This window comes from Ascaphus truei, chromosome 18 (assembly GCF_040206685.1).
Source record: "Ascaphus truei isolate aAscTru1 chromosome 18, aAscTru1.hap1, whole genome shotgun sequence".
NCBI lineage: Eukaryota > Metazoa > Chordata > Amphibia > Anura > Ascaphidae > Ascaphus > Ascaphus truei.
Window position 1 is genome coordinate 15626953 of NC_134500.1, and position 23477 is coordinate 15650429.

General features: G+C 39.9%; 2 protein-coding genes across 6 annotated transcripts in view; one reads left to right on the top strand and one right to left on the bottom strand.

Moving 5' to 3' along the window:
• DMXL2 (Dmx like 2) overlaps positions 1 to 12499 on the top strand; it is a 78670-nt gene extending 66171 nt beyond the window's left edge. For 3 of the 5 annotated variants that reach the window (XM_075575669.1, XM_075575671.1, XM_075575673.1), the window contains 12 exons: positions 3328 to 3445; positions 4219 to 4281; positions 6246 to 6332; positions 6445 to 6566; positions 6717 to 6855; positions 7371 to 7431; positions 7522 to 7649; positions 7978 to 8055; positions 8817 to 8908; positions 10047 to 10099; positions 10947 to 11164; positions 11419 to 12499. In XM_075575669.1, coding sequence (XP_075431784.1) covers positions 3328 to 3445; positions 4219 to 4281; positions 6246 to 6332; positions 6445 to 6566; positions 6717 to 6855; positions 7371 to 7431; positions 7522 to 7649; positions 7978 to 8055; positions 8817 to 8908; positions 10047 to 10099; positions 10947 to 11164; positions 11419 to 11628 — 1369 coding nt within the window. In that variant the 3' untranslated portion in view covers positions 11629 to 12499. The remainder of the gene's footprint in view (positions 1 to 3327; positions 3446 to 4218; positions 4282 to 6245; positions 6333 to 6444; positions 6567 to 6716; positions 6856 to 7370; positions 7432 to 7521; positions 7650 to 7977; positions 8056 to 8816; positions 8909 to 10046; positions 10100 to 10946; positions 11165 to 11418) is intronic. The other 2 variants (XM_075575670.1, XM_075575672.1) reach the window with 1 other exon arrangement.
• Positions 12500 to 18430: 5931 nt separating this feature from the next.
• Positions 18431 to 23477, bottom strand: part of GLDN (gliomedin) — a 12798-nt gene continuing 7751 nt past the window's right edge. The window contains 9 exon segments of the mRNA XM_075575674.1: positions 18431 to 18572; positions 18575 to 18598; positions 18601 to 18945; positions 18948 to 18985; positions 19453 to 19603; positions 20510 to 20635; positions 20716 to 20799; positions 21860 to 21988; positions 22719 to 22856. Coding sequence (XP_075431789.1) covers positions 18523 to 18572; positions 18575 to 18598; positions 18601 to 18945; positions 18948 to 18985; positions 19453 to 19603; positions 20510 to 20635; positions 20716 to 20799; positions 21860 to 21988; positions 22719 to 22856 — 1085 coding nt within the window. The 3' untranslated portion in view covers positions 18431 to 18522.

The following is a 23477-nucleotide window of genomic DNA, read 5'->3' on the forward strand; positions in this document are numbered from 1 at the left end:
CTACGTAGCGCTTTACAGAGACATTTTGCAGGCACAGGTCCCTGCCCCGTGGATCTTACAATCTATGTTTTTGGTGCCTGAGGCACAGGGAGATGAAGTGACTTGCCCACAAGGAACCAGATTCAAACTCGGTGCCAGTCAGTGTCTTTACTCACTGAGCCACATAGCCTCCCTAGAGAGAGAGATTACATGAGAGAGAGCGAGATTACATGAGAGAGAGCGAGATTACATGAGAGAGAGAGCGAGATTACATGAGAGAGAGCGAGATTACGTGAGAGAGAGCGAGATTACGTGAGAAAGAGCGAGATTACGTGAGAGAGAGCGAGATTACGTGAGAGAGAGCGAGATTACGTGAGAGAGAGCGAGATTACGTGAGAGAGAGCGAGATTACGTGAGAGAGAGCGAGATTACGTGAGAGAGAGCGAGATTACGTGAGAGAGAGCGAGATTACGTGAGAGAGAGCGAGATTACATGAGAGAGAGCGAGATTACATGAGAGAGAGCGAGATTACATGAGAGAGCGAGATTACATGAGAGAGCGAGATTACATGAGAGAGCGAGATTACATGAGAGAGAGCGAGATTACATGAGAGAGAGCGAGATTACATGAGAGAGAGCGAGATTACATGAGAGAGAGAGAGATTACATGAGAGAGAGAGATTACATGAGAGAGCGAGATTACATGAGAGAGCGAGATTACATGAGAGAGCGAGATTACATGAGAGAGCGAGATTACATGAGAGAGCGAGATTACATGAGAGAGCGAGATTACATGAGAGAGCGAGATTACATGAGAGAGCGAGATTATATGAGAGAGAGATATTATATGAGAGATATTATATGAGAGAGAGATATTATATGAGAGAGAGATATTATATGAGAGAGAGGGGGAGAGATATTATATGAGGGAGAGGGGGAGAGATATTATATGAGGGAGAAGGGGAGAGATATTATATGAGGGAGAGGGGGAGAGATATTATATGAGGGAGAGGGGGAGAGATATTATATATATATTATGAGAGGGAGAGATGTGCGGGGTTTTTTAGGGACAGGTTTTATGATGTAGGCCTTCTTTGCACAATTTCTGAGGTTTTTTTTTATGTCCGCCTGGAGAGATGGTCACTAAAACTGAACACAGTTCGGTTAGGTCAAGCCGTTAAGGTCTTATCAATGATCTATAAAGTGACATCACTACCTCTCTTTCTGTTGCTAATACCTAGCATCCTGCTGGCTTTCCTCATTCCTTTGTTACATTAGTTTCCTACTTGTCAGTCACCAGAAATAATGACTCCTGGGTCCTTTTCCTCTGTAGTGGTTGATATTATAGAGTCAATAATATTGTATTCTGCCTTTGGATTATTGTTGCCGAAGTGCATGATTTTGCACTTTTTTGGCATTAAATTGTAGTTGCTAGTCTTGACCAATCCTCTAATCTACCTAAATCATTACTTGTGTACACACACACCCCATGAGTGTCAAACCTGTTGCACATCTTTGTCTTCTGCAGCAAATAAAATTACGACTTGTGGGTACATTTGCTTGTCTAAGCCAGGTCTGCAACCCTGTCATTATCGCTTAGCATACAATGCTTCCACTGCAGCCAGGGATTCTGGGTAATGACATGCAAATGAGCACTCACACTCCCTTCCAATCATTTATTATCTTTAGAAGTTATATTGATAAGTACAGACCTTTCCCTCCTCTAAATGCTCGCCACTTACCACAACCTCCTTTGCCTATTCTTCAACTAATGTCTTATACATTCAACCACCTTCGAATCCAATCCCAAGCATTGCAACATGTTGATCAATCTTCTATGTGGGACAGTATCGAAAGCCTTACTAAAATCCAGGTAAACGGCACCTACTGCTCGACCCGGATCTATTACCTTAGTCACCCAGTCCAAAAATCTGATTTGTTTGACATGATCTCCACCCAGTAAATCCATGCTACCTTGGATCTTCTAAATTGCGGGATTTTAAATATTCAACAAGTCTTTCTTTCAGCAGTATTTCTATTCATTTCCCCAATATTCATTTCCCCACTTCTGACACCAGGCTCACTGACCTGTAGTTACCAGACTAATTCTATTAAGTGGGACTGCATTTGCTCTTCTCCAGTCATCTGGAACTATACCAGTGACTGGTTAAATAATGCTGATTATGTTGCCAGCACCCCCTTAAGCTCTTTAGTGTCCATAGATGTATTCCGCTGATATGTCCACTTTCTGTTTTGAACATTCAATTAGGACCTTCTCCTCTATAAATAGACTTACTTGTTTACCTCCTTTCCATTTATATTCTTACTATTTAGCTTTGGATCCTACCCTTCTACTATACTTTTGTCTCCCTCTACATGACCCTCCTCTCTAGTCTTGCTATTACTCCTTTTATTTTTCTCCTTTGACTTATACATTGAGAGAAGGAAGATTCTGACACGTTTTTCCTTAAAGTAACTTCACTTTTGATGAGCTCCGTATATATAATACAGGTGTAGTACAGCCTTGTTCTGCGGGTGAACTGGACAAGGTATTCAAAGCGCTCTTCCCTGAGATTCCTACTCCTCAAACGTAACTGTACTAATTATACTTTCCCTGACACACCGCACCCACACCCTAAGAACAGTCCAAGCCAATCGGGTCGGTGCTCGTTATGTGATGTCGGTGACATTTCTTGCAGTGTCCGCATATAACTACTGTAGATGACGCTGTTGAGCCATGAAATTAACTGCCATTATTTATCTGTTCCATTATCCAATCAATTCAGATCAGTAGGGGTTACTCCTGCATAGTCACTGGACCATGAACATATCTCCATGTGCTTATCTTAGAGAAGGGACATTGTATCTGCTGGGCCTCTCCTGCTTATCTTGAAGAATCCTATAGCATGACTTCTCCTTTTCGTGCCAGGGAATCGGTTGAAATGTAAGGAATACAAAGTTGGCAACATATGTTTCAGCAGAAACGTCACCCAGATCCAATTCTGTATTACATGCAGAATACATATTTCTAGCATAAACCTCCTTCCTTACTGACTGGGCTTTTTTCTCTTCTGCTTGGGCCATTGCACATCTCATTACTTGCTTAGCTTCCTTCTTCATACCCTTGTATACTTGTCAACTTTCCTTCTTCTGTGTCTATATATTTCCTAAAATTGTTCTTTTTTTACCTTTATAATACTTGCCACCTCATTTGAGAACCAAATCATCAAATCTGGTGGTACTTTCCTGGCAATAAACACAATTTAAGTGCATATTTGAAATATTTTTTGTTTGTTCCTATTGTTCCTTGGAATACAAATGGATTATAACAGGAGTGCATTTATTGCAGGTCCAAAGACTTCTCTGCGCTCCCTGTTAAGAGGCTTTGGCATTTTCTTGTGAAACAAGATCTTCTCCAGGAAACCTTTATACGATATATCTTTACCAAGAAAAGAAAGCAAAGTGAGGTAAACTACAAAAACCCAAATCTACCATTCTAATAAACAATGCCCTTTTCTCTCCTGGCTCATTTGCTCCTGATCTTTGGTCATTTATAAGTAATGCGTTTGTCATTGTTGCCATCTTTGTTATGAGCGCTGATGCGTTTTGTTCTTGCCAAGATGATCACAGCATAATTTTGTCTACAAGGCAGCATGTTTACCTTGACAGTGGGAAAAATCATACTGCCGCAATTATCTACACTTTTTTTAAGCAACAAAAGTATGCAATAGGTCATCTGCAATAATGCAGGGCTCCTGTCCAAAAACACACAACGCAGGCGATTTATTTGAGGCTGCTCAGAAATGCTTGGTGGCTCATACATCAAAATACAGCGAAGAATAAAGACGCTTCTCGCATTTGCCCTGTGTAGAAGATGCATAAAAACAAAGGAGACAGTAGTGAAATAATGGTAAATATACAAACAGAAGCACACACAAAAGGAAATATCCCTGTAAGTATGATGTTTCCATGACTGTTGTTTCTCCGTTTATTTACCATTTCTGTCATCTATGGTGTTTTTGTGTTTGTTGTTTTTTTCCTTCGTCTGATTGCTATAAACATATTTCATGTGCCTGACAATGTCACCAGAGCATTTGTCATGCTGACAAGATAGTTTCCTAATAGCAATCTGGAATGTCTCATTCTTTGTTTTTTGTTCTTTTTTGTGTGTGTGTGTTTGTTTGTTTGTTTTCTTTTGTGCATGTGTTATGTGTTTGTGGCCGTGTGTGGTGTTATGTAGTCCGTAGAAGGCAGTGCGGAGCAGGTCAGAGTAAACTACGTAGCGGAAGATCAGAAAAACAAGGTAGTATATTTTACAAAGACTCCACCTCTCGCACACTCTTCGAAGTTTCACTAGTACCTGCATTTCCTGTATTAACATCTACAATTTTTTTTCCTGTCCTGGGGTTGTACAGCTCATTTTCTAACATTGTTTCCCTAACACTATTTTTATCCTGTCCTTTATTACATTCTAAATTGCTGTGGGGCTGCAATGCACTTCTTAGAAAAATAATATTGAAGCTTTAGATTTGGTTAGAGCCTCTATATAGCTCTTCACGTGAATGTACAAAAATAAGAGGACTTGTAAAATATGTTGTGGTTCGGTATTAGGACTGCTTTGACTGTTGAAGCTTTGTCCAAGATGACCGTAATTCCTAAAGAGATCTAGGGGCCTATATACTAACCCAGGGGTGTGCAAACTAGTGGGGTGCCAGATTTGATAGGGGGATCGCAGTGTGAAGTAGGGTGGTGATAGAGGCAGGCGGGAGGGGAGATGATGGCGACGGGAAAAGTTTACGGGAAGCGGTGGGCGACCAGAGCTCGGCTGCGCTTATAGTGCCTTGCGACGTCGCTCCAAAACAAATCAATTGACTCCGTCATAAGTGCGACGGAGCGATGTCGCGACTGAAAATTTTGAAGCAGACTAAATTTGATTTTTTTTTCAAGACAGTCGCCACGTGTGACCGTCTCTAAACCAATAAATTTGCGCGGCCCGCCCCCTTTAGTGATGTCACTGGCGACAGTCGCTAAAAAACTAATTATAACTTTCGCTGGTGGCGACTGGTTACGACATCGGTCGCGTCGCCATCGCCGGCACTATAAGCACGGCCTTAAGCAGAGGAACAGCCGGCTCAGGAGTTAGGAGTTGCACAGAGGCAGAGCAGGACGGCTGGGGAGGAGCGCGCCCCAGTGGTCCGACCCGGAAGTTTTTCTTACTTCTGGTGTCTATGCTGCTACAGCCCGCGCCTCCCTGGCCCGTCCTGCTCTGCCTGTGTGCAACTCCTAACTCCTCTGCCAGGTGCTCACGTTATCGCCCGCCTCTATCACCACCCTGTTCCACACGTAGACATGGAGGAGCTGGAGGGGGAGAGGGGATGGACGGGGGGAGAGGGAGAACAAATTGCAGTCAGTGTTCGCCTATACTACTATGGTAACCTATAACATTTGTCATGTTTTATCGTTTTAAAAATGTTATACCGATTTAATAAAAAAAAGTAATGTGATTTGGATTAAATCAGTCAGGGGGGCCCAACTATTATCACGGATGATATGGGTGGCTTGATGTAAAAAGTTTGCTCACCCCTGTATAACTAACCTAATATTTGTAATTGTTTATTTTGTCAAAATGTAAGTGCTAAAAAGAGGTATAAACCTAACAAATGATGTGCAAGAAGATTGCTGCGTGACATCTTGCATATGATGCGTAGTTTATCTGAAATCGCGTGTGACACATTGCATCAAATCAGATATGACACGATGCAATTTAAATTAAATCGAAATTATGTATTTTTGACATAACTAATATTTGTAAATATCAATTCTTAGTTTTATATATTTTACAGTAACTATACGGTGAAAATAATAAAATAAAAAAATGATACATAGCAACTTAAAGCATTTCTACTTTGCACTAACAATATAAACAGACTGTAGAATTTACGCCAGGTGGACGATTTTAACGTGAATTAGGAGCAAATACCTCCGGCAGTGAAGATTTTAAAGCACCAGATACTGAAATTGTTCTTCTATTCTGTATACTCAATTCACTTTCTACACTTATTACTAATATTGTTTTAGCCTCATAAAAAGTTAAATCTGGTCAATCTATACAGCTTTCTATTTAACAACTGTCACGATAAATGGGCAAAGTAACTATCAGTAAAATGCTGGAACTCGTGCGCGTTTTTGCATGCATGTAAACGTGCCTTGCGTGTTTTTTCACAAACCGTTTTCAATAGGGTAGTGATACAAGGGAATATCTTGCAGGTTGAAGCTGATCTTGGCTACCCAGGAGGAAAAGCAAAAATCATTCATAAGGAGTCTGATATTATAATGGCTTTCGCAATTAACCAGGTAAAATTATGAACATTATTAAGCACCCAGTGGGTGAGCATTTAAATATGCTTTTCACTTGAAACTAGTGTCGTTTTCTCTTGTTGTATAACTATTGCTTTGTTTTATCTAGGCAAATTGCAATGAAATTGTCTTGGCCTCAACGCATGATGTACAAGAGCTTGATGTATCCTGTCTCCTGGCGGCCCAGCCTTATATGTGGATCGGGGAGGAATATGACAAAGAATCAAAAAGGTTGGAGTATTTCCGCGTCTCTTTTTTAAAAATAAATGTATGTATATATTTCATTTATTTAAATTGCTTCGACCTGTGACCCTGCATGTTACCGGAATGTTATACAAAATAATGAAGCCATTGAAACTGCTTTGCACATATCTTCCACAGTTCTGATGACCTTGACTTTAGAGGATCGACATCTGCCATCTCTCAGTCGACTGTGGCTTCCTTTAGCCTGGGGCAAATGCAGTCATCTTCTTCCATGCCTTGGTTGGGTAGTGGGCATACAAGTACAGGAGCTGGTGTGGTATGTGCTGCCGTGCTGCTTCTCTGTGACCTTGTATCTGCTTTTTACATTGTAATTACTATATTCCAGAGGACATTACAGCACAAAACAGTGCGCTCTCTGTACCATTATGCTCTGTAATTACAGAAGCAGGGTCAGATGAGGTCTATTTTCACATGAAATTTAATTTGAATACTATTCTCTTCAGCAGTGATTAACACCAGTAGGTTCATGAACCCCTAGGGCAGTTTCTCAACCAGGGTGCTGCAACCCTCTGCCAAAGGTGCTGAGGCCCTAGGGGTAAACATTTTGTCGGCTGCTCAGCTGGTGCAGCCCGCACAGTCTGGTGGCTGGGAGGCTGCTCTCTGTCTGTCTCTGTGTCTATGTCTCTGTGTTTATGGCATGCGTCTGTAATCTCCCTTATATATACTCGCACCATACATAAAAAGCATAAAGTAAACATTTTGTATTTATTGACTTTTTTTTTTCTTTTCTAACTTCCCACCCCTGATCTCCATCTTCTGTTTTTCTTGAAGCTTATGAAAAGAAACTTGCATAATGTGAAAAGAATGGCTTCACACCCAGTACACCAGTACTGTAAGTAATGGTTTCATGATATCCAGCTTCTAAAATATTCAGCATCAGAAAAGAGAAATGATCAAATGTGTCTCGTTTGGTTTCCGTCAGATATTACCGGGGCTCAGGATGGCAGCGTCCGCATGTTTGAATGGAGTCGCCCACAGCAGCTCATGTGCTTCCGCCAAGCTGGAAATGCGCGGGTCACAAGAATGTATTTTAATTCCCAAGGCAATAAGGTTTGTCCTGTTTGTATACTTTCAATTACACACGCAGCTTTGCGTTAACTCTATTTTGAATGTTATCGTTGTCTGTTACTTAACAGCCATAACACATTCCTTATACATTATCAGTTGGTATGAGAATTAGCTCCTACTATTTGTGTCATGCTCCTGATCACATGAAAGAGGCCACTATTTCTTTTAGTAGCCTATATTCTTTCTGGCACTATAGGATGTTCAGCCGATCACACACAATGTGAGCTGTGAACTATCTTCCTTTGCTTTAACATTGTCTCCATGTTACTAGGCAGTCCTGTAATAAAGTCGATCTCTTTTTTTTATTTAGTGTGGTGTTGCTGATGGGGAGGGATTTTTAAGCATCTGGCAAGTAAACCAAACTGGATCCAGTCCAAAACCATACCTGGTAAGTTTTTTATATTAAAGTACTCCTCGCAGTAAGGACGCACGTAATTTATTTTGTACAGTTACAGAATGGTATGGTACACATTGCCTAGGTCAAGCTGCTACTTTAAAAGACATTTTAAATAATGTTTACAGCTACAGAAAGAATGTAGTTACAATTGCTTCAAGAATGTATCCTCGTCCAAGATTTTGCTTTGAATTGAAACTATGGATTTTCTGTAAACCTTCTATTTTTGTTTCCGTGTGTATGTTCTGAGAGTAATTTGCCTTTCAGTATAACTGGAAGCAATTGGGTAATTTGAAGATTTTTGCAAAATCACCAATGCATTTTTAAACCTGATTGCACCATATGTACATCCCATGACCTAAATTGTATTAAAAATTAGCACGTTTATAAACGGTTGGCAGTGGTAAACGTGCAATCTATTTCTAGCAGGTTACGTGGAAAACTTCTAAAATGTGTCAGGGAGCATGTTAAAATGTTGTTCTTCTTTCTGCAACATGTAATTTTCTTATATTTGATGCACATATGTTAGACAGAATTGTGTCCTTGGGACTATGGAGAAATGGTATCCGGAGAACTTGATTTAAAAAAAATATATATAACATGTGTATGGTCCAAAAATCTCCTTCCTACCTTTTCTCTATTGCCCTGTATGACCAGTTCCCAAATCGGTCACTGACAAAAGCAGTGTTTGTTTCCAGGGAAGTCTTTTCAAGGTCCAGAGAAGCATGCAATACCTATTTTATTCTTTTTTGTAGAGTTGGCAGTGTCATACTAAAACCACAAGTGACTTTGCATTCATTACCTCATCGAGCCTAGTTGCTACATCTGGACAGTCCACCGATAACAGGTATGCTTATTGTAGATGTGTGAATGTGATAAGCATGCTGAAACAGCAATCCCTCCAGAAGCCTAACTCAGGTGTGGGCAACTCCAGTCCTTTAAGGGCCACCAACAGGTCAGGTTTTAAGGATATCCCTGCTTCAGCACAGGTGGCTCAATCCAAGACTACACCCCCTTTGCTGAAGCAGGGATATCTTTAAAACCTGACTTGGAGGCCCTTGTTTTATTTTTTCAAATGTTTTTCTAGTATTAAAACAAACATGATTATCTTAATATCTAGCTTCTGAGCTTACTTTGGTAACCTTTAGACTGCACTGGACATTGTGGGGGTTTTGGGTGGGGCGGGAGCTTAATTTTAACCTCCTGGACATTTCATATTTCAAGTGCTCATATCTCCTGAACAAAACATCAGATTTTAAATATACAAAAATGCTTTGGAAAGGGAGATCTAAAAATGAAATGCAAAACAAGTGACGATCAGCGCTTATGAGTGTTTGTATGTAATGGAAACGCCCTCAGAAAATCTGTACTGCCTGGGATGGGACAAACCACATGGCTGAATAGAATCAGAGAAGGCTAAAATTGTAGTCTGATGATGCCACTGACCTCATGTGAAAGACCGTACCAATAAGTTGTGAAGCTGGTACAAGTAAAGGATTCTGGCAGAGGCAATGACAACTACAGAGTCTCCCTAATGTACTGTAGTTGCAACCCCAGAATTTAGAACTCTTTTTCATATGCCATGTTTAGCTCAAAGTTGATTTTGGGCAGAATTAATTCCTTTGCTACTAAAAGGCCGTGCAACATATTGCAGATCCGAACGCATGATATAGAAGCGGTCACCACTCTATAGCAGGGATGGTCAACTCCCATCCTAAAGGGTCACCAACAGGACATTTATTGGGGATATCCCTGCTCCAGCACTGGTGGCTCTCAGTGGCTCATTCATAATGTCTCTGCAACTGAGCTGAAGCAGGGATATACTTAAAACCTGGCTTGTTGGTGGCCCTTGAGGACAGGAGTTGGCCCACCCCTGGTCTATAGTGTCAAGAGGCTTCTGCCTATTGTGTTTTATTTGCCTCCACATGCTTTATGAAGTAACCCTGCCCTACTCCATTGACTTCTCTATTTGTTCTTCCTTTTAGAAATGTTTGTCTCTGGGACACACTGATATCACCCAGCAACAGTCTTGTTCATGGTATGTAACTTGTTCATATCGAAGAAAGATAATGTTGGTATCTCTTATCAATTAGTTCATGCCCATTTGGGGGCATAACCCCGTAAACATTTGTGGGGTCGTTTCTTAAGCTTATCACGATATGAGGAGTAGCTCAGTGAGTAAAGACACTGACTGGCATTGAGTTTGAAGCAGGGGAACCTGGTTCAATTCCTGGTGTCGGCTCCTTGTGACCTTGGGCAAGTCACTTTATCTCCCTGTGCCTGAGGCACCAAAAACCTAGATTGTAAGCTCTACGGGGCAGGGACTGTGTCTGCAAAATGTCTCTGTAAAGCGCTACGTACAACTAGCAGCGCTATACAAGAAAATGTTATTATTATATATACAGAGTGTTTTATGCGTGTGTTATGCACTATAGATAAATAAACCTTTTTCTATGCTTTCCCTTCATTCCGGTTCCTGTAGCAAGACAGGGTTCCTGTAGCTGCACACCTCTTTGCCAGTCTATTATGACTAGCAATAATAAACTTAAACTTGTGTTTGTTTGGAAGTAGAAGTAGTGTGTGTGGCTGCAATTATTTGATGTCGCTTCTAAATGATTTGTTGCTTCTATGTTCCATAAATGGAAGAATAGTTACTAGTGGCATTCGATTCTTTTTTTATATTGATGTGGCTTAATTAAGGATGAGGTAGCGCTGTTTAATTTATGGAATAATCCATAAATGTAGAATCCGATAACCCCCTTTATTTTCAAACTCTGGAGTGAAATGGTTTAAATATTTTTTAGACATTTACAACTAAATGTGTGATGTATATGCCTGTTGCCTGCATTACTGGTTATCTGATGGTTTTTGTTTGCCCAATTTAGCCTTCACTTGCCATGACAATGGTGGCACAGTACTTCAGTATGCACCAAAGCAGCAGCTCTTGATCACCGGCGGAAGGAAAGGATCCATCTGCATCTTTGATGTTCGACAAAGGCAAAGTCTCCACACCTTCCAGGCTCACGATTCTGCGGTGAAAGCCCTAGCCCTGGATTCATCTGAAGAATACTTTGTCACCGGCTCAGCAGAGGGTAACATGAAGGTAAGAGAAATATGACCGACTAGTGCAAGATGCTTTTCAGGACAAGATGATGTGCTCGTGGGGCCTGTGAAATATTTAGAAATGATTTGAAACCTTGGTATATCCTGGTAAATAAAATTGAAAGGTCTCCACGGGTTAAATTAATGATGCCACTTTATACAAAATGTATATAGACGCATGGGCAAGTAAGATGTTTTCACTATAAGAATGTGCCAGGATCCGACTTACAGTTTCTTTTTTGGAATCTCTTCTAGGTGTGGAGATTGACTGGCCATGGTCTGATCCATTCATTTAAAAACGAGCATGCAAAGCAGTCGATATTTCGGAATATTGGCGCTGGCGTAATGCAGATTGAAGTGGGAGAAAGCAAACGCATCTTCTCCTGTGGAGCAGATGGCACTCTGAAAATGAGGGTGTTGCCCACTGCCTTGAAGACCCAATCGGGCATTTTCAATATCCTCTAGATGTATGGATTTGGGGGAGCCAGGCTTCACTTCACGTCCTAACCTGCTGCTGCAAAAGGAGTAGGAAGAATGAGTTCACTTTGTCCACGACTACTGAAGAGTTACGCTGCTGTTTAGAAACCAGGGTCAAAAGGTTACATATGGAGGAGCCGGACGTTTTGAAATATTATTTGTATCATTAAATGGGACAGATATGTATGCATGTTACTGTAAGCCGAGGCCAGTAAAGAGGGGTAACTGAATGTCATGCTGACACCATCGTCCTGCGCAAGAAAGGCGCAACTGCGTCCGAAAAGCCTGCAGCATCATTCAGGTCTCTTTAGAAACGTTTAGGATGCTACATGTAGTTTTAATGGTGAGACATTGCATGGATCAATTCCTCATCTAGTAACGAAATCGCAAAAGATGTTAACCAGTGAGTAACCAAAAAGGCAGGAGGTTAGGGGGCGAAATGGTTAAACCGTTTAGGTTGTTTACCAATGCTTGCATGTGGCATTTATTTGAACTATCTGCATATTACAGTATGTACTGCACACGCAAACTAATGCCACATGTTTGTAACACAGAAGCTACTGCAGGGCCTAAGTTCCTATTAACTAATGGAAGATTGCACATTACAAAACTACGGTATTGAAAGGATTAAGAATGCACATAATGCAGCGTGGTTACAAGAGTCATGAGATGGGTTCTTAGCTTTTAAAACGTTTGCAGATGTTCCAGACCTTTTTTGTTTCCAATTTTTTTTCTCTCTTGTATTTAATGAGAGCATGTCTATATTTTCCATATTCCCAGCCCTCCGTGCTAAAATTAAGGATGGTGTAAGTATGTAGTATCACTCAAAGGCAGGGGTGGCCAACTCCAGTCCTCAAGTGCCACCAACAAGTCAGGTTCTAAGGATATCCCTGCTTCAGCACAGGTGGCTCAGTCATTATGAAGTCATTATGCTGAAGCAGGGATATCCTTAAAATCTGACTTGTTGGTGGCCTTTGAGGACTGAGGTTGACCACCCCTGCTCTAAGGCACCCGACATGAAGTGCAAGCAATGAAAAAGTACCCAAACGGTTCTCATAACCTCATTTGTGCTGGAGAGCCCTGCACTGTCCTCCTGACCCCTCTAGCCAAGATGAGGTTATCATTTTTCTTGATGGGTATTGCTTGTTTTTTAGTTAGTATTACATTGTAATTTGCACAGATTTTACCTGCAGTGTTTACTTTGTATTGTACTTTGCACATTACCTCTTGTTCATTTGACTGTTCTGGCTTTACCTCCTTGTTTTCATTTGGAATGAAACCTATAAGTGTTGATTGTTGTGAACGTAAGCACAGTCTTACCCAGTCATGCTTTGTTTTTAAATGCATTTTGGGGTTTGTGCAGATAAGTTATTTTAACCCTTTTTCTGTTGGATGCCCATCAATCAAGCAGATCTATGGGAAGATAATTCCCATGGACTTTACAACACTACATTTTAAATTGAATGTCACGCTTCCTGTGGCCAGCAAGTGAATAGTTGAAACAGATCAACAAAATTATTACCACAGCATATATATATATTTAAACTATGCAGATTTCAATATTGTTTGCTTGTAATATACTAGGGAGTGTTGTCCTATTTTGATGTATTCTAAGTTGCAAACAAACACATTCTTAATAAGATATCAAGACTGATATCTGTGTATTTAACTGTCATTCCACAACTTGTCTTATTCTTTTCAGTGCAAAATTCAATGTCTGTGTTGTGTTGTAAATTATTAATAGCATTTCATGCACCTTTCTCTTGTGACTGCCTTCTCTGAAGACAATTTAAAAAGGTATGATGTATGTATCGGAAGGAAAGAGTCATTTGTCAGAGTTTTACCTTTGTAAGTTACAGTAAATAAAACCCCTTTGATTTCATGGAAACTCATGTCCGAGAACTGTTTGTGTTACTAAAGCATCTAAACATAATCTAAACATAATCGAGGTTGAATACGAGTTCTAGACATACATTACAAACTCCTCTGAATTCCGCTGCTTTGGGAAAAATATAATTCGGTTCATTTGTTTTTTTTTTAGGGAGCTTACTTAATATGGGTGGAAGCTTGGCAGTGCAAAGTAGACTGTATTTGGCGATTTTAATAGCCTTGGGGGCCTATGCAGAGAGCAGCGCTATTTCAAAACTCGCCATTTTTTGGAGAAAATCGCGCAGAAAACAGCAGAAAATGGCGAGTTACGAAAAACGCGCCAATTTTTTTTTTCTATTTCTAAAACTCGCCTCGCGGCTGGCGAGAACCTCCATCTCGCCAGTTTTAAAAATATCCTTATGCAGAGAGGCGCGAACGGCATCTAGCGGCTGTTCGCGCCAATAAAATGGCGCGATTGTCTCCTTTTTGCCTCGCCAGAAAAAGTTGGCAAGAAGCTGCCGCTCGCGGCCATAGCAAAGGGAAAAAAAAGGCGCGAATTTTTTTTAACACATTTCTGCAGCGCGCATCTCGCCAATTTAAACTCGCCACAAGCATTCATGTTAAACATAGCAGAATTCGCACATTTCTGCATATGGAGAATAAAACTCTCCAAAAAAGCTACTTTTTATTAAACTCGCCAATTTTAAAATTCGCTGCTCTCTGCATAGGCCCCTTGGTGTTTTTTTCAGCTGAAGCATAACTAATACACTTGCAATCAGTTAAAGCTGCAGTTCAGTCTTTTTTTTTTTTTTTATTAATTTTTTTACTTCGATAGTTTCATGTGGGCAATCTCTAATTACCTAAAGAACTGTATAGCTGCCAGTCAATTCGTTCTCCATGTATTGATCGGCAAGATCTTTAGAGATGGCATATGTTTTTCTTCTGCTTCTTTCTCTCAGTGGAAGCTCATGAATATTCATGAGCACTCCTGCACATGTGCCAGAGGGAGGGCAGGGCTGACAAAGGGGTGTGCCAGGACTTGTGACAGGACATGAAGGGGCAGTGCCTTAGCAAATGGTTGTTAAAATAGAATACAAGAAAATTGGTCTTTCAAAGTTGTTGTTTTTTAAACAGAAAATGCTAAAAGTATTTTTTCTTACTACAGAACTGATTTATTAAAAAAAAACACACATGCAGGGTATTGACTGAACTGCAGCTTTAAAATGAAAGCAGTATTATTTGCATGCAATGTGCATTTTAGTTTCAATGCAACAAAAGCTGATTTGTGTTTTTTAGGTTTCATGAAGCACACAGTGACAAATTCATTGTCTGCTAAATTTTGTTACATTTGCATTGCCTGTTACAGTTTGTAACTTTGTTACAGTTAAAGCAGCAGTTCAAGCAATATCCTACATGTGGTTTTTTTTTTTTTAATAAATCAGTTCTGTACTATAAGAAAATACTTGTGGCATTTAAAAAAAATGTTTTAAAGACATTTTTAATGTCTCTAATGTAGGAAGAATTTCCAAAGTGACAGCCCCTTCCCCTTCTGATAGACTATGGCTCTTGAGCTACGCCCTCTCTCTAGCTATGAACCAATTGTATCAAGTAACTGCACAGTCAATCATATTCCAAGACTACATTGCCCAGAATGCTGTGCAAGAACTGAATTAAATAACCCTGAGCAAATGATCGATTACAGGGGAACGGATCGATCTGCAGTTTAGCTAATCCCTTGTCAGTGTGCTGATTGTATTGATGCACATATTGAATGGGGGGAGGGGGGGATAATATATATATATATATATATATATATAAATATAAATTAACGGCAGCTTCAACTGCAGCTTTAAGACCAAAGATGGTCTTAAAATACTTGGTGTATAGAAGTCTTTAAGCAGGTGTGAAGCCTGTCAATTTGTTTTTCTCAACTGTATTTTAAAAATATTTATAAATTGGTTTCACATGAAATGCAACCGAATCTGCTTCATACAACATTTATTTAAAAACTCAAATGCCTATAACGTTGCTGGGGGGGAAAAACTTTACCTTTTTTTGTATCCTGCCTACATTTGAAAATATAAACTTAAAGATGCGAAGATGCATTACATTTGCATGTAATTGGGGTACCCTTTATCAATTAAAAAAATAGCTATTTACATCTGTAATTTGAAAAAGTTGGGTGTAACCGGGCGCTTCTAAATGCAGTGGGTTTTCAATGATAAAAGTGCAATAATTACATAGCATGTGCTAAAACCCAATTTCAACATATTAGTGCAATTAAATGTGCAAATCTTATATATAAGTGAATACAAAAAAATACCTATACAACTTAATATATACAAGTATAACCTTCACCCCAATAAAGTGAAAAAGTACTTAAATGTATCAATCACTTTTGTGGACTGTCCTCTTGTCCCGAAAAAGTATAGTTGACCATATGTGGGGAGCGCTTGCAGATCTCGTTGTGGATATGTAAAATAAAAATACAAATGATGGTGTAGCCAATAGTGAAAAATATATCTGATAAAAAAATGTATTTGTCCCACTTAAGTTATGGTAGTAATATGAGCGAATCCGAGATACACCCCTCTCTGATAGGAGCACTGTGGCAAATCCTCCTCTATATTGTATGTCTCGGGTCCAGTGTTATTCAGGAAATAAGAGAGACTCACAAACGTGTAGTATGTCTCCGTAGATACATTGTATAAACACAGAAAGTACAAATCACACTCGCATTTCAAATATGTGTAAAATTCATTGGAGCAGACTTCAAGATCTTAAAGTCTTCTCCAATTAATTTTACACACATTTACACAGGTGGCTCATTCGGAGAGACTGAGCCTCTGATTGTGCCACCTGTGCTGAAGCTGGGATATCCTGAAATTCTGACCATTTGAGGGGGCTTGAGGACTGGAGTTGAGCAGCCTTTGGCTACAAGATTACTAAAACATTGTTGTTGAAGATTTTCTGACCAGGTGGATAATGGCACTTTTCATGAGATAATGGTCAGGGTATTTTTTTTTATTTTTTTTCCCACTTGCTTTCTTTTACTTGCATATTTGTTTGGTAATGCTCAAATCCAATATCATCTATTTGCTTTAAAAAAAAAAAAAAAACTACTCATTTTATCTTTTTTTCTTGGCTGTTTTTCATACTGTATGTTTGACGTTAGAGCGTCCCTAATATTCCGGTTTGATTGGCAGTTTTAAAGATGGTGGCACTTGATTAAAAGATCCTTAGTTATTTCCATAGTCAGGGCTCGACAAATTATGCAAAACGCTACTCGCCAGACAAGAAAGGGAATCGCCACCCATAAAAAGTGTTTTTTAATGGCACTGTATAATGGGAAACCACGACGGAGCATGCGTTTCCTTTCTCACCCCACCAGCCCCCCTCTTCCTTTCTCACCCCTCTCACCACCTCCTCTCACCTGGCTGGCTTTGGTGCAGCAGAGGAGAAAGACGGTGGCCGGCGGCGACGGCAGAAGACTTGAGGACCATGGAAGCGGAGCAGGGCAGCACAGGAGGAAGACTGAGGACGATGTGAGCCGGCCCGGGAGGAGCTGCGCTATGGCAGCGGCAGACACTGGAAGTCAGTAAATACTTCCGGGTATGACCACTGGCGCTCACATGGTCCTCAGTCCTCTTCTCCTGCCACCAGCTGTCTTCCTCTTGTGCCGCCCTGCCCCACTCCCGTGGTCCTCTGCTACCGCCGTCCACCATACTCGTCAGCTGGTAATATCAACTCGCCACTCGCCATTTGTCGAGCCCTGCCCATAGTGATGTACTTAGTGGTTTTGGGCATCTACTTTAGAATTTAAATGCTCCCTTTACTTTACATGGTTGAGCATTTTTGTTTCATAGGTTTGGTTAAAATCCTATTTTATGGTATGGTTTGGGCCATTGGGGTCGTTAAGTAAATAAATCCTAATAATCTCTTTAAGCATTTTAAATAATTGTTTTAGGTTCGTCTGGAAGCCAGTGTCTAACTTAAGTTTAATTTGCCTTGTTCAATATTCTCCATTTAAATGTGATTTTTTTTTCTCATGGCTCTTGTATTTATTAATTGATTTTTTTTGTATAACACAGACAGTGCTCATGTAACCCTGAAGAGCACACAATCTAATTTAGTTGCCTAAATCACACAGACTGTGACCTATGGTCAAGGAGAGCAGATAGTGAGATTGAATCAAGGTCACACACCTCAAAGGCAGTGTTTTTAGCACAATGCTACTCATTTTCGCTCTTCCACAAATGCATACACATAGCCATATTTCTTTAACACATGATTTATTCATATTGGGACAGAAGGGTGCGTGTGTCGATGTATTCATATACATATAACACACCATTAGACCTGGCACACAAGATCGAAATGCAAGCAAAAAGAAATGCAACAAAATAAACAATACATGGGGGTGCCTCCAGCTATATACAGTAGTCTTGAATCCTTCACAACTCAACAAAACAATAAGGGGGATATCAAAAAGCAAACTGTGCACTCTCAAAGAATCAATTTAGTATAGGAAGGCTATAATACAGATGTTTGGGTCCTATAATCGGACCTTCATCAGGGCCATGATGGTCTGACTAGAACAGCGCCCAGCTTGCCTTTTTATTTTCTGTGTGTGTGTGTGTGTGTGTGTGTGTGTGTGTGTGTGTGTGTGTGTGTGTGTGTGTGTGTGTGTCACTTACTTTTTTTTCACACACTTGAGACGCTTGTAGAATTTCACCAAATGTGTCTTCAGAATCCCAACGTTGGATATTTGGATTTCATTAAAGTTTAAGTTTTTTTTTAAAGCAGATCTGAACATTTCTTATGATCAATCTATATAGGCATCACTCACTGCCGTATCACTAGTTTAAATCACCAATAAATAAAAGTGAATAGATATACATTCAATTAACTTCGATGCCATGGAGACCTTTCCTTCTCTCTCTTTTTTTTTTTATTATTTTTTTTTTTATTTTTTTTAAGGTCAACCAATTGTAAATTAAAACATTTACAATGTTATGTTCTGGAAAGAAAATGCACAGGGTACAACAATAAATAACCGTCTTCCATGCATACAAATGCTGATCTTTGGGTTGTATGAAAGCATGGAAAGCACCGATGTCGAAGACCTCAATTCAAAACTAGCGTCAACCTGCTTCGCTTTTAAGAGATCAAATGCAAAGGTCACCCTCAAATCCTTGGTATCGGTGACGTAGAGAATCCCACAAGCAATGAAAGCATTACCTGCTTTCGACTTTGGGTAGGTAGTGTTGATGTGTTGAAGGATGGAGAAGGTTTTTTCATCCAAGTGTGCAACAATGATGCTATTATCTACATTCGAGGAGTAGATTATCCACAGATCTTTCTCATCCGTTGCTATGTGAAAGTAGGACTTGGAGTTTGAGAAGAGGTAGTTACGACCATGGAATGCTGCATTTCAACCTTCAGCGTTGCAGAGGATTCTGTTTCAAATTCGTATCTGGGAAATCAATGAACATGGAATATACTTATTCTATGGTTTAAACATTAATGTGGACATATAGAGTTAAAAGTTGAAATAGAAGAAAAACTCCCGCTAGATCAAATCATTAAATATTAAATTTTCTTTATTCAGCATGTTTATCATCAATGGTGGACCAGATTGCAACCGGGTGGGAGGGGAGGAAATCGCCCGTTACAGAATGCACTCTTTTCATCTCATAGTTTCTCCACGGAAGAATGGCTCTCCAATAGGAAGCCGCAATGGATGGATAATGTTGCAAATTCCTAGTAGCTCACGGAAGCCATGAAATTTAAATGGTCATTGTGTTTCCAGGAGGGGCAGAGACACAATGAAAAGGAGGAGCCAGGATTGCTGCTTTCAATGACCTGATAAACCCTGCAAAGTTGACTGAGACCATCCAGTGAAATTGCTGTGCTTTCTAACCTTCGAATAATGATTTTTACCTTACAATTGTGTCAGAGCCTCCTTTGTGATAATACAGTGATCTGTTGTATACTAAATGTCCACATCCATGGAAGAACCATCTGAGTTTGATGAGCTTGAAATGATCATTCAAAAGTGAAGTTAAATTCTCAAACTGTTTAACGATGAGTCCTGCAGACAGAGAAAACCATTCAAATTCAGAGAATATAATCCTTAGCATGAAAACGTGTCTCTTTCACAATAAATACTTTTTTAATTATTATTATTACACTATGTCCCTGATTATTGGGTGACCCTGAATATAAGGCGATCCCCTAATTTCAGTAGTAGCTGAACAGAAAAAAGTTACACACGTCTCTCTGTCTTTGTATCTCTATCTGGCTCTCTCGAGTTGAGCTTCCTGCCACAAGCAACATGGCTGCTTCAGGCCCCCAAGATTCAGCTTGCTCCGCTTTACCCTCCTGCATACATCCAACTGCTGATTGGCTCACAAAGTGGGTGCGTCCGATTACAAGGCGCGTATATACTTTTAAATGTAACTTTATTGGAAAAAAAAGTCGTCTCTTAATAAGACAAAAATGGTATATTCTTTCTTCCAATGCTGGTAACCTGACCATTCTTTGTGATCCAGTAAAATGCTGTAACAATTTTTTTCTACCGTGCACGGTCTATCCCTATTAAAGTCTACACAAAAGCTATTTACCTGCTGATATTGTAAAGCCAGCAGCTACTGTAACATCTACATAAAATTTGAGTTAATGGCGGCTGATAAATATAATATTGAAGTCCCTTTGAAAAGAATGATCATTATATCTTCCTGTGGGAAGACCGCAAAGGCTGGGATTCATCAAGCTGTGCTGTGAGGATCCGGCAGTAACTACCATTGATGAGTAACCGTTACAGCTAGATCTAGGGGGGTGATAATCACATCGAAGCTTGATGAATCCCGTCCCGAGAGAGAGAAATTTGTACTACTGAAACTCTGAATCTGTTCTCCATTAACTGTGCATGCACTTTCTATGTGCATATATGTATTTTGGATAGCTTCATTAATATTTTTGACATAAACCATAAAACCTGAAAAATGCTCCGCAATCCAAATTCTGTCATCACTTCTGTTTGTAGATTCCATCATCCATGCTCCATATGTATCTTTCACTTTGGCGATATGCGTTGGATTATCTATAGATTTAATGGTGCAGTCTAGCGCAGAAAAAAAATACTTTGTTATTCATCATCACACTATAAAGCGGTTCAAACAATGTAAGAAAGTGTTTCATTACCTCCTTTTTTCACATGGTGGCCATTGTTTTTTTCATTTGCTTTCCCCATCATGGTGTCATCATTCGGTACAGCACAAGTGTCACCTGACAATACAGCAGGATACAGTATTAGTAAACTCTTGGCCTAATGACCTATAACCCAAATATACAAAGTTTAGTTTTGATCTGTTGAGCCAAACCAACTAACTGATCTTGACTTATCCAATATAATTACCCATTAACTTCTGCATCAAAGCACCAAGAAAAATCAATATAATCATTTGTAGTTATGGCTTTAAGTCACCATTGTAGAATATTCGTGTTTTAATATTGTACTGTTAATGAACACACTTGGGTAGCAAAGCACTTCAGGTCATTGTAGCTGCAAAAAATTATAGCAAGGATTTAAAAGGGCTCTCTCAAGACATTTCTTATCTGTTCCAGTTGAAGAGTCAAGGACAGCAACAACCGCCCAACTTAAGTTAGTTGTGCATATTTGGGTTTGAAAAGATGCGAACGTACCTCCCAAAGTAAACATATATAGTAGTATTCTTAACCCTTTATCTATGTCTAGCTTTTCACACAATACCACATTGCAGGATAGGGTTGCTCGTAAAGTATTCAATTAACTAGCTAAGAGCACATTTGTAACACGTGTATAGGGGCATATAGGGATAATTATCCAATAAATGAGACAGTTATAGTGGATTTTAATAAGACTGGAATTTGGAAGTACGAGGAAATATGGTGCCACTTTATCCTGGCAAAAGCTGCCCTGTTAACATTTCTGGAATTGGAAATAAAATCACTTTGGTGAATTCCTTCTGTATTATTTATTTGGGGCAAATAATGCAGAGTCAATATTACCAAATAAGTAAACATGGGAAGGATGTTGATTACCAACATTTGATGCCAGGAAGGAATTTATTTTTCCCCTTATGAGATATGATTGGATGATGTGTCACTGTGGTGTATTTTTGTTTGCCTTCCTCTGGATCAATATACTGTAAGTACAAATATAGGATAAGAATCTGTCGTCTAAACTTAGCATCGGTTGAACTTGATGGACGTATGTCAACCTCATCTACTGTGTAAACTATGTAACTGTAATATAAAAATGTATCAAATGCAAGCAGGGGAAACAATGCGTAAGATGCGAACGGACCTGTGCATTTCTTGGCAAATAGAGGTGTGGTCTCTTGAGCCTTTGCTCTCCTGCTACCTGGAGGTCCTTGAGGACCTGGTGGACCCGGGGGACCTGGTGCACCAGGTGGTCCCACTTCTCCTTTGGGACCTAGAATGAGGGGAGCACAGTATACAAAGCAAATGAATCTGTGATGTTAGCAACTCTGCCCCACTTGCCCTAGCTGATTGATGGAGTCAAACTAGGAGCCCCCACAAGCATGGACGTTTTTACAGCCTGAAATGTAGACAATTTGCTCTCTCTAAAACTTTCATAAGCACACATTTCTCATCCTTGCAAAAAAATAAAAAATACTTGCCATTCAACACTTTACCATCACAATAGGTAAAAATGAAACCGCTACAGAAAGCATCCACAGATATCTCCCGGATTCCACCTTACTCGTGCAAAACTTAACTAGAATTTATAGCAATAAAACATAATTTGTGGGGTTCAAATAATACACCACCTTGACTCACTCTCCCTTTATTCAACAAACACCTGCTAGTGTCACGTCACTCTGCTCGATTAGTCTGATCTCCTCTATTAAAATCCCTCAGCTGGCATGCCATCAAACCCCGTTAATTAAATAGTTCTTCTCTTTTCCTTCAAGGCTTCGCACTCCCTTGGGCATTTTTATATCTAAACTGCAACTCTCAATATACACCTGCTGGTCTATGATGATACACAATGTTTTAAACCACATCAAATATTTTGTGTGTTTATTTTTATTCATTCGTAAAGAACTTCACATTCATTAATATTTTGTATTAATTGATAATATATTAACTTATATTAATAATATAAATAAGTCGTCATAAGTTAGAGCGTTGATACCTACCTTCTACAATCACATCATTGGATGCATCACCTTTTTCTCCCTTCTCCCCTGGCATGCCAATTTTATCAAGCAAGCCAATTTCACCTGGGTCTCCCTTTTCTCCTATCTGGCCCGGTTCACCTTTCAATCCTGGCTCACCTAGACCATATGGAAACAGATCACATGCAAAATGTAACAGGTGGGTTATTTTGGCACTGCAAGTTTATATCGAGAGTAAAGAGACAAGTTTTGGGGCAATCAAGTTCAAACTTTTGAAGTGAAACTTCTTTGCTGGCACCTACAGAGTTTTGATGGGAAAAATCTCATTGGTTGTAACAAAAATGAATAACAGAAGTGACGTCATGGTCGGCGGACATGTGTGTGAAGGGTCCTCGGGCCTTGGTGCATGTCAGAAAGGTCCTCGGGCCACGCATGTGTAGAAGGGGCCGCCTGACGCCACGCATGCGCTGAAGGACACACGTTTAGGTAGGTCAGAGCCTGTTGGATATAGCATGTGGGACACTGCACGCAAGCTCACACACACACACCTGAGTTTAGCTAGGTCAGAGCCTGTAGGTTGGATATAGCAGATGGGACACTGCACGCGCGCACACACACACACATGTGTTTAGGTAGGTCAGAGCCTGTAGGTTGGATATAGCAGGCGGGATACTGCGCGCGCACACACACACCTGTTACTAAAAGAATTCCAAATGAGTATAAATATAGAAGTGCAAATAGCAAATCTTTTTTTAGAAATATACCATTTATAATAAAAAG